Source organism: Cyprinodon variegatus, unplaced genomic scaffold (genome assembly GCF_000732505.1).
Source record: "Cyprinodon variegatus isolate N-32 unplaced genomic scaffold, C_variegatus-1.0 Scaffold764, whole genome shotgun sequence".
NCBI lineage: Eukaryota > Metazoa > Chordata > Actinopteri > Cyprinodontiformes > Cyprinodontidae > Cyprinodon > Cyprinodon variegatus.
Genome location: NW_015151217.1, coordinates 170,727 through 182,331, shown reverse-complemented (window position 1 = coordinate 182,331; position 11,605 = coordinate 170,727). Strand labels below are relative to the sequence as shown.

Sequence of the window (11,605 nt, the reverse complement as noted above, 5' to 3'; positions counted from 1 at the left end):
CAATGAATTGCATCATATTAGTGTATATAAAAGGTCATCAAATCAGTGTCAGTTAACTCTGTCAACTAGGTTGCCTGTAGGGATTTTTAATGTCCAGCAGGTGTCAGTATTCAGTGACACAGTATCGACACAGTATCAATGCAGTTTGGTAATGTGTCGAAACGTTTCATGACGCCTCATCAACCCATCACTACTGCGTATATTAGCTGCGACATATGAATCAAGATGCTATGATTGAAAAAATTTGATTGACAGGTGATCGTTGATATGATTGGCCGAATTTAGGTGTTCAGGCTGACGTAGAACTAACTAGCCTGCATAAGATAACAAAAAAAAAAAAATCGTTTTTTTTTTATAGAAATGTTCTAAAATTTGGGACAGTATGGTCTGATAAAGAGTACATTTATATACATGTTTTAAGCCAGAATGATTTGACCTTTAAATATGACTTCCATACGACTTTAATATTTTGACTATATAAAAGCACTTTCTACCTGCAAACCAGCATTTTGGGTTTCCGTTCTCAGCTTTCTCCAGCCAGGACTGGTTCCAGGAATGTGCAAAGTCAACCAGCAGGATGAGCTGGATGATGATAAAGATGAAGGAGCCGACTACGCCGAAGTAATACCACACTGAGCAGACAGAGAAGGCAGTTTGGGATGAGCCATTGCTTCATGTTGCCGTCTACCAAAGCGGCGTCGCTCTGTACGACATTGTGTACATACCAGTGGTAAAGGTGCCATCAGGGATGAAGAAAGCTCCCACAGTGAGGCCGACCAATGCCAGGAACTTAAAGAACCAAAATCTGGGAAGACAAAAAAAAAAAAGAAATGGCTTTAAAAGTAAATATTCATACTTCTTAAACCTCATTGCATTTAGCCTTTGGGATTTTATGTTAGAGCCATGTGAAGCAACAGATAGTTTATGAAGCAGAAGGAAATGAAAGTTTACATTAAACAAAAGGGTCCCTCAAATGTAAATTACTGGAACATGTGTATATCCAGTCACCACTGTAATTTAAAAATTAAATCAGTATAAGTATTCATCTCTGGTAACAGTCATTGTTCCCTAAATCAGCAAAGGAAACTTGGGGTTGAAAACAGAATTATGCTATTTTTAAAAGTTTCTTTATTCATATTCTTTGTAAGCAGGTGAAGATTCTCAGTCATCCAGGTCATAGTCATTCCAAAAAAGTTATAAAACAATCCATTGGAAGACGTTTCGCTTCCATCCAGGAAGCTTTTCAATTCAAAATGTCAGACAAAGCGTTGAGTTTGAGGTTTTATACAGTAGCCCAACAGAGCCTAGTTTTAGAAAACATTCAAATTGAATGGACGAAAGGGCCCACCCCTTTGGAATGGGCTCCTTTTGTTAGGTTTGTTGGTTCAGTTTATTTAAATATATATATATATATATATGAAAGATCTGGGATTCACATGGAAAATAATATAATATAGTCTACTTTTTCTAGATGTTAATTTGCATAGCTGCTCTAAACACATTTTAGAAAATAAATCGTTTTTTAATATATTAAAAAAGTATAAAGCTGACTAATAGCGTCTCCATTATTTTTTTAGATTTGTGACACCATATTGGACCGTGCAAAATACAGATTTGACTTCACTAAGCTTCAGATGGGCAAGATTTATGTACAAAATTAAACCTGTAAATAAAATTATGTTTTGTTTTTATAGTTTTTTGTTTTTGGGCTTTATTTAAATTTAATGGTATGATAACTTAGTATATGTTTGATTGGTTTTTGGTATACGTCTATTTTGAACTGATAGCCCCCCCCCCCCAGGAGAAAACTCCACCAGCCGCCATGGTTTAATCACTGCTCTAAGCGAGTCGCTCTTGTTTTCAGCTAAAGTTTCAGAGTCTCTATACTCCAGTTAAAGATTAATTGATCACTGACTTTGTAGACGATTATTTCAAAAATCGATTAATTACTCTTACTCTGAAGGTTTTTCAAGAGATGAAACTAATGCTGCCATCTTTTTCTGATTTCTACCAGCAAATCAAATAGAAATCCATGTAAAAGTTTCTCTGCTCTTCAAAATAAATTTTACATCACTCTTTATGTTCTTTTATGAAGAGTGAATCCATGTAAGTTTAGGGATGTACGGTAATATGACTAAATGTGAACTATGAAGTGCAGTGAAAACATATGACCACCAGAGGCCAGTGTGACATCATTCAATGAAGCGGGTGAGCTGTACAAACCCATTTTGGATGGAAGCTCGGGGGTCCTTGCTGCTGCGCACTCGAATCATGATGATAGAGAAGAGGAAGAAGAAGCACGCCATGGCGAAGCACATACGGTACACAGACTTGTAGCCCACAATGATGTCACAGTTCACGTGGCCAGATATGTGCGAGCCACCCACACAGAAACCTGGAATCTGTCACAGCATGCTCATTAAATACTTGGAAGAAGAGGTGACCCTGATTTCCAAGAAGCACGTTTTATGTGAAACTTCCAGGTCAGATTTGATGCTTTGAATTATGAAAAAGAAGCTGAGTACCTTCTTTAGATTTTCCTCCATGCCTGGAAGAATCATAATGATGGACACCAGCGTTCCAAGCAGAAGCAGGAAGGAGAAAGCCAACCTGCTGATGGTGGAGTTGTACGTGGAGGGACAACATGATGACAGCAAGCAGGAGGCTGAGCCGCACAAACAGGATGCCTGGAGGAGGGATCAGAGGTTATAAAGATGATCAGGAGGATCCATGAGGCAGAGCAGTCAGTCATGCATGGCTTGCTCAGGCTGTGGTTCAAACACTGTCTAGGTTTCCACATGTAACATCAAACACAAAAGGTTATTTCCAGACGCCTTAAACTAGCAGGATAAAAAATAAAACATAAATCCAGAACCAGATCACAGGGGAAGTCCAGCCTGGTTCAAATGTAAAACTGCTGATGCTTTGGCTGAGATCATCAACCCTTTATTAAGCAGCAGCATGCATGACGGCACGCTTTAGCTGTAAACACAACAATCTAGTTCATAGTGATCAGGAGAGTCTGATACCATCAGAAACAGGAGCAAACCTTTATCAGTCAGGAAAAAACACTTTAAAGAGCTAAAACATCCATTTAGATAAGCATTGTTTCCCTTAAGGCATTATTCTATTTAATTCCTTACAGCATGAGCCCTGAACTGCAGGCGAATGCCAATATTATCTCTACTATCAAAATACTGAGACTTAAAACATTAACTGGTAGAAGATGGAAGCATCTGAATTAAAACTGTAGCTATCAGCTTTTTTAATAATCAGTCTAGCAATTTGTTTTTAGATCATTCTTAAAAGAGAAACTTATCAAGTTTTTACACTTTAAGAATAAAATTGTAAAATACAACATTTATTGCACGTTTTGAATACCTTGTAAAATGTCTGAAACTTAAATAAACTCAATTCAATGCAAATTAAGGTGGTTCAACTTCCACCTTAAATTAAAACTAAATATCACCAGGAATATTTCGTACTTTAAATTAGTGTGCAAATAAATACAAGATAAATAAGCTAAAATAACCCAATCTTATGTGTTTTATGGTTGTCTGAGGTTTTATACTTTTAATGCATAAACAATGAAGAACTCTAAAATGGATAATAGTGAAAACATGAAAGCAACCCTGGTTTTTAGTAGTGATACCATGCCCCTTTAGAAATACCGCAGATACAGCGTTTGCATATCCATATTATTCAGAGTAATAATATTTTTTGTAAGATTCATTCATGGTAGAGTACATTTATTGCTGACGAAGGTTTTTCATCACCAAATCTGTCCAGTAAAGATGCACTGATCTGTTTTCCCTGAATAAATTTAATTCTGTTTATTTATTCGGCGCAAATTCACAACCTGTCACTCAAGGCACTTTACAATTCAATGAGATCATACAGTCAAACCGATTCAAAGTTTTCTATCTAAGGAAAACCAGTTGATTGCATCGACTTATTGACTCTTCAGCAATCCCTCACACTAAGCATGCTTGTAGCGACAGTGGAGAGGAAAAACTCCCTTTTAACAGGAAGAAACCTCCAGCAGAACCAGGCTCAGTGTGAGCGGCCATCTGCTGAGGCTGACTGGGGTTCAAGGAGACAGAAGTAGACATAGAAAAAGAAGCATAGATACAAAAGGCAGCCCTCAATCAGCTTCACAGGCGGCCCTGTCCTATGTCAGAGGATGAAGAGAGCGCAAATAGCTAGTCACAGTCAGAGAAACAGGACTACACTGGAAAACAGGACAAGCTCCAACATCTAGAAACAAAGGTGTTGATGGCAGCAGTACAGCTGATATTTCTCTCCACGATGGAGCCAAAGCCAAACGGGAACAGACCAGATGAAGCTACTATGAGAAAAAGCAAAGAGAGCAGAACATTAGAGAATGAACTAAGAAATTCTGGGAGAATAGAGATAGAATGAAGCAGAATGATGAAAATGGGACCCTATGTCCTCCAGCAGTCTAAGCCTATAGCAGCATAACTATAGAGATAGCTCAGCATATACTTTGCCATGTGAGTGAAGACATCAGGCTGGACATAACCATTGTTAAAATGGTAAACAAATGGTACGGGGTAAATGAATGATGATGACGGACGTTGCAAAAATGAAATAGAAGTAAAGAGATCATCGTGACTGTAATGCTTTGTGTGTAATAAAAAGGAACAACTAGATCAGAAAGATGGATCGGCCTCATACATCCAATATCGACATCCAACCAATTAGTCAATATCGGAGCCAATATCCGATTGGCGTGTTGGATCGGTACATCGCTATTGTCAGATAACATGTTGATTCAATTCATTTCAGTTTAAAGGTTTGCAAAATCAAAGGCCAATCTAAAACAATCATTTGCACCTATTTCACAAGACATTTAAATTAAATGCAGTCAGAGGTATATGAAAAATTTATTTAACAAAAACAAATTAAATATAGGCCACACCATACACTAAACATGACCATGAAAATGAATATCTTAATTTAGCAATGATAGACGATGTTATAAAAATGGATTTATCATTTTTTTACACTTTTATTTATTGCCCTGAGTTGGTCATCCTTTCAAAATAAAATGGAAGGTTTTATAACCTGTATGCTCCAGTTAATGATTATTCTAACGGTAAATTGTATGAAGATTATTACAATAATTAGTTATTCCCAATTGTTTCAGTCCGAATTTGAATGGAAGTTTTAAACATATCTTGTTCACAAAACTCAGTGAGTCTCTCTGCTTCATATGATTAGAGCCATTTGACAAAAGGTCAGCTTCTTTCTAAACTCCCACCGTCTTTAGTCGGAGGAATTAAACAATTGAAGATGCAAATATAATACTAGTTAAAGACGCAAGCGGTGTTGAACGGCTCGTGCAGTTCAGCGAGACTGCTGGACCTAAGCCCCGCCTTCACCATGCCTACGCCCGTGTGGCCTAAATCCGACCTTTGTGAGGTCAGTTTTAGCCATTTCCTATTCCATAGGGCGCACAGAGAAAAGCAAGGGCTTCCAACAATCAATCGTGGAACATCTAAGAGGGCGGGGCTAAACTGATATCTTCAAATCTGTTGGTGGTGAAGGCTGTTCCAAGATGATCCACACACTAAAAACCTACTCATATGACCATGTTTATTGAGGCTATAAAACCATGATGTCCAATGGTGGGAGGTCAGATTTTGACGCTCAGCCACAACCACATACTTTGAAGTAGAAAATTTATTTTTAAACATTTTAATTCCTACGGAAGAGGACAAGGGCCAGTGGAAAAAAAAGAAGTTAACTAATTTTTTAATTTTATTTCAGTTTAATATGGGGAAAAAAGTCAGAATTCTGACTTTTTTCTCAGAATTCTGACTTTAATCTCAGAATTCTGACTGAATTCTGACAATGAAAAAAGTCAGAATTCTGAGATTAAAGTCAGAATTTTGAGATTAAAGTCAGAATTCTGACTTTTTCTCCCATACTAAACTGAAATAAAATTTCAAAATCAGTTAACTTTTTTTTTTTTTCCAGTGGCCCTAATCCTCTTCCGTAAATTCCTCATGTCTAAAGTCCATGCATAGTGAATTTAAAGCATGTAACTCAAAAGCTCCAGGGAAACTTAGCAGAGATATGACATGAGTCAATATTTTTGATAACTTTTGATCCCCAATGCCAGAGGTCGATGCAGAGTGGATTAAAGTCTGTACCTTGAAAGCTCTACAAAGAGTTTCTTTAGGTATGTCTTAAAGGTAAAACAACCAAATGATGGATCTGATTCAAAATGGCCGACCCCCTGTGAGGTTTGGACCACGGCTCCAAGAGACATATTTGTAGGCTCTGATGGGTTACACACGTGTACCAAATTTGATCGTTCTCAGTGAAACCATGGCCTGGAGTTTACCTGTTGTTTCACGGCCAAATGACCATATCTGACCTTTGGCCACGCCCACAAGCTTCGATGTAGAAAAATGAAATCCCTCACACTGTTGTTAAAAATTGAAAACATGATAATTAAAGATTTATTTTATCGTAAATATTTTTATTGCTTTAAATATCAGAAGATATTAGAAAGTTTTCAACTGCTTATCAGAGTAATTATTTTTTCAGTTAGCACTAAATGAGTAGTAAGCCACAGTTGGTTAGAAGGAAAGAACTAAAAAATAACGATCTCAAAAACTAAAGGCATCTTTTTAGATGGAATATGCAGCGACGTCTATGGAGGGACAAATATTTCTATTCCTTTTGGCCTTCCAGGGTAAAACCTGAGTGTAGCCTGTTTTGTTATCTTTATTGCATTGAAGTTTTGGCTCAACCTGCACATCGAGGCCAGACCTGAGGACAACCTTACCGACAGCTGGGAAGCTTTTTTCCACAGGGAGATATTTTGAACAGGGAGCCAGACTCCTTTAGGTTCAAGGTTATTTCAACATCCCTGTTTGTTCCAAACTGTCTGTAACATCTTTGCATGTGAAACTCTATCAGATTATCACTTCAGTGTTAGCTAATAGAGGAAATCTGCTGAATGACCAGAAACGGAAAAACATTTACAAAGACTATTTCTGTTTTCCCTTGCAATGATTGATACATTCTGCTTAAATGAAGACCATTGATCTAATTTTTGTTGAATAAGACTAAGAAAAGGACTAAGACCTTTTATAACGCGTCACAACCATCTCTCTCCAGTCTCATGTTTATAATCCTGGCTGATCACGCATGCATGCATGTCTATGTTAAAACGCTACAGTATGGGCGGTAATATTTTCCTGGCATTTTCTATCCAACCTGATGGAACTTTAAAAGTTCTGCAAAGGCTTGATCTGTGCCAAGCTGGCGGCATAATACTCAAGAAGACCCGAGGCTATAATTGCTGTAAAAGAGACGGCTAAACTGCTTTTCAACATAAAGCTGTGTGGAAAACTAATAAAGTTGGTCTCACAATATCAATATAGGCTGTTGTGTGCAAGATCATTGTTGAGCCTTATTGATCTAAGTCACTGTTTACCGCTGTATCCAAATAAAATCAGATGCAGCTTTTATTATATTTCTACCACACCTGAACAGATTCTGCTATTTTTTATGCATTTATGATTTATTTTTTTGTGTGTAGTTTGTGTGCTTCCATCCAGCGCATCACTTTGCTGTCGATACACTTTGGTTTCCCTGAAAAGGAACAACAAATACAGCAGCAACTTCCTAAAGATATGAATAAACTATAAGATTTCATTGTTTGAAGCAGCAGTAGAGGTATCGATTTAAAAATTGGGGTATTAGTAAAGTATAATCAGGATTCAATTCAAAAAAACTTTATTGGTTGCAAAGAAAGTGCTACATTTATATGTTTTATATTGCAGTTGCCTGATTTCATTTTTTTAACTTTAACAATTTTTTCAATTAAGCAATTAATAATCAGATTGCCAAAGATTCCTTAAAAAAGATTTTTTATGAAACCTGGTGAAACTAAAACTTTTTCACCAGAGTTTTGGATAGAGCATATTACAGATGAAAAATTATCTTTTTTTTCTTAAATGCAAAATGTTTATTTATTTATTTTTTTTTTTCCAATTTTGATATTAATACAGCTCTAAGTGGGTTTCTCCACCAGTGAAGGCATGTTTTAGAGTCTGTATACTTTAATGATTAATCGATTACTATATTATTTAACGATTATTTGAATAATCAATCATGAGTAATCCGATTAATTGTTTTAGCCCTACATTAAATAGGTCAAATTTTGGAGAGATAAATTAATTACAGGGAGAAGAAAAATCATGTCCTTAAATCCACAGATTTTCTGATATAGAAATGGCATCATTTAAATTATTATTTGTTTATCTTAATTTGGATTTTTAACCATTGACACATGATAAAGATATTATTTTAGGCACAATAGGAAATGTTTAATAACTTCTGAGAAGTCTATGGAGTGATTTCATTTTGTTCTTGAAAATATTTCTATTATGATGCAGAAGAGGATTTAAATGTTGTTGTTTATTAAACAGAAGGTATGTTTGAGCTTATGTCAAGGCAGAGCTCAGTGTCCTCTTTTTTTGGAAATCCAAATGTGATCATCCTGATTCTGACATGACGCATTAGATAAGTCTAATTAGATGCAGTTTCCAATTTATTCAAAATGTAATTCAAAATAAAAGGTCATGTTTTTATAAGTGGTTTTGCTGACCCATTTTTGAGACCATACAAGTTTCATGTTTCATTTGTTTTCGTGCTACGGCCGCGATATGCAACTCAAACAATTAAGCCTAAAAAATGTCTCTGAAATGTATTTTTGTGTTAGAGACAATATTACTTATATTACATTATTAATACAAGATATTTGTATTCACAAATATTTTTATTTGTATTATGTATAACAGAATTTCTTCACAACCATGTCCTCTCTAAACCTTTTAATAACCTTCAGGATTACATTAACAGAGTTCTCCTCCCCCAAAAGAAGGTTCCACTTTAGCAGATCATTATCAGAAAGTGCATTGTTAAAAGGTAGTTTTTCCTCTCCACTGTCGCTACAAGCATGCTCAGTGTGAGGGATTGCCTTTGAGTCAATGAGTCGATGCAATCAACTGGTTTTCCTTAGATAGAAAACTTTTAATCAATTGAACTGGATGATCTGGTTGAACTGTAAAGTGCCTTGAGATGACATGTGTTGTGATTTGGTGCTATAGAAATTAACTGAATTGAATTATTTAATAAAGTTCATGTTGTTCAGGTGCGAGGAAGGAGGAGAGAAAGAAGGTAGGAAGACGGATAAAAAAGGAAAAGCTACAATCTGGTCCAATACTAGGTGGAAATATAAGAACAGCCAAACTATATGTGTCATTTATTCATCAATGAAGTACTGGTTGCTTTGTCAATATTACATAATGGCGAAGAAAAAAAAAGACCAAGTTCAGTTATGAGTATTTTTTGGGGATATAATATATAATGTATATTTACTTGTTTTAAAAATCTCAAATATTTTCTGGAATTAGTTCCTGATATGATTATATAACATGAATTGTGATTTATTTGATTCTTATATATTCGGTGGTTATTAGGGTGGGACAGGTACAAGCAGCCAGCAAATAAATAAATAAAGAAATAAAAACTACAGTGACGTCATGGGCCAGACAAAACAAGGAAATAGCTTCAACCGTTCAAATGTTGCGTAGTTCTTTAACCAGCACTTTCTGAAAGACCAGGATTCATCTGTTGACAATAAATAAAGTTTAACTAAACAGATCAGGAACCCTGCTCTTTATTACATTACGTTTCAGATTTTTAGAGATCTACTGAGTTTTAACTTAAAGAAATCACATGACAAACCTCAGGACAACCGTTTAATCAAAATACTTGACAAACTAATTAGAAAAATAGTTCAGTAAAAAAAATAATAAAATACGGTGGATCTATTTTTAGTTTTATTTTAACTTCTCTGATGTTGTTTCACATGAAATTCCGTCGAATCAGGCGTGTCTGACCGAAAAACAACAGAAAACTGGAAATGAGCCCATTTATTATTGAGTTGTGAGAAAACCTTTAGAATAAAATCAGTACTCACACAGCTGCCGATGGAACCCAGAGCCAAACACGCTCCCATTATGCTTTAATTTTTAGTTCGATCCCAAAGTCCGACAGCTCAAAAAGTCCAGGAAAAAACTGAGAAAAATGGCGACATTAAGATGATGGAAACTAGCAGACGTTGATCCGACGGTCCCTTTCAAAATAAGAGCATTGTCACGTGACCATGATGCCCAACAATGAACAGTTGGTTAGCGGCTTCCTGGTTTTGGTCGGTTATGAGTTTTATTTTGTTGCTCATTTGTTCGTAGTTGTTCGTGTTTAGTTAAATTAACAGTTAGAAATGTCATTGTACTGGGCGGCGCTGGTTAGAAACCAGTTCCTGAAAGAGCTAATGTGTGTCGCTGAATGTGTGCATTGATAACTGAAAGACATCTTCTGCCTCCATTTATCTCTTTGCTACAGTGTGTTGAATTCATGTTAATGTTTATTTAAAGACATTTCAATTAATGGAAAAAATTGCAGGGGGGAATATAAAAAAATCAACCAAAACTTTTGTGGCCCCCATGGAGTATGAATGTACTATTATATTGCTGATGTCACACAAACTTGCCCTCACTTCCTCACCGCCTTAGCCGTATCTAGACCCACTGTCGCCACCATGCAGTAACAACAAGGCCACATAGACATGCACATGTTTACATTCATTTCCTACTTATTTCTATATCCTAACCCTAACCATTACCAAGACATATCTAAACCTAACCTAATCTCAACATTTACCATAGTCCTAAACCCAACTCCCATCCCAAGAAGAAAACCTTTCCTCGTGGAGACCAGTCGTTGGTCCCACAAGTACCTTTAAGTCCCCAAAATGTGGCTTATTACTGGGTAATTGTCCCCACTAGGTAACAAAACCATGGCGGCACCCATGCACACATACACTCCTGTCCCTGCTATGAACTGATTAAATGTGCTACAGAAGTGAAAACTAATGAACAAATGTTTGAAGATTCTGTTATGTGACCTATTTCATTTAACAGGGACACTTGCAATTGTTGCCAATTCCTTCTTTCCTGTCAACCATGAAAAAACCTCATATGATAGCTTAACTAGGTGATCTTAATAAATGGTAACCGCATTCGCTAAAAGCAATCTTATTACTTGTTTGAGTCAAACATTTTTAGCTTAATCAAATACAGTAAAAAAGCCAATATACTTTCATACCCAAAAAAAGTTGTGTGTGTGTCAAGAGTGCAGATGGCAATGTGGACAGGGAGGGGCATGTCTCCCCGCCAGATTTATAGTGACTCCGATCTGTCCCCCCCACTGGCCACACAAGGCAAGAGCTTGAAATTCTTTATTAGAGGTTGGCTTGATCAGTCAAAGCTAAAGCCTTTGCCGTATTGCCACCTGCAGGTGATATTAGGTGTAACCATTCTAGGTTGGAAAAGAGCAGCCCTTCATATTACCGTATTTTCACGACCATAAGGCGCACCGTACTAAAAGGCGCACTCTCAGTTATGTGTCCCATTTCTGTATTTAACTCACACATAAGGCGCACCGTACTATAAGGCGCACTCTCAGTTATGTGTCCCATTTCTGTATTTAACTCACA

At 36.5% G+C, this 11,605-nt stretch overlaps 1 protein-coding gene across 1 annotated transcript in view; it reads right to left on the bottom strand.

Moving 5' to 3' along the window:
- Positions 1-10,172, bottom strand: part of LOC107098266 (serine incorporator 1-like) — a 14,941-nt gene extending 4,769 nt beyond the window's left edge. The window contains exons 1-5 of the mRNA XM_015395837.1: positions 10,028-10,172; positions 2,526-2,687; positions 2,224-2,402; positions 726-805; positions 495-632 (exon numbers count right to left, since the gene is read on the bottom strand). Coding sequence (XP_015251323.1) covers positions 495-632; positions 726-805; positions 2,224-2,402; positions 2,526-2,687; positions 10,028-10,066 — 598 coding nt within the window. The 5' untranslated portion in view covers positions 10,067-10,172. The remainder of the gene's footprint in view (positions 1-494; positions 633-725; positions 806-2,223; positions 2,403-2,525; positions 2,688-10,027) is intronic.
- Between the last annotated feature and the right edge of the window lie 1,433 nt (positions 10,173-11,605).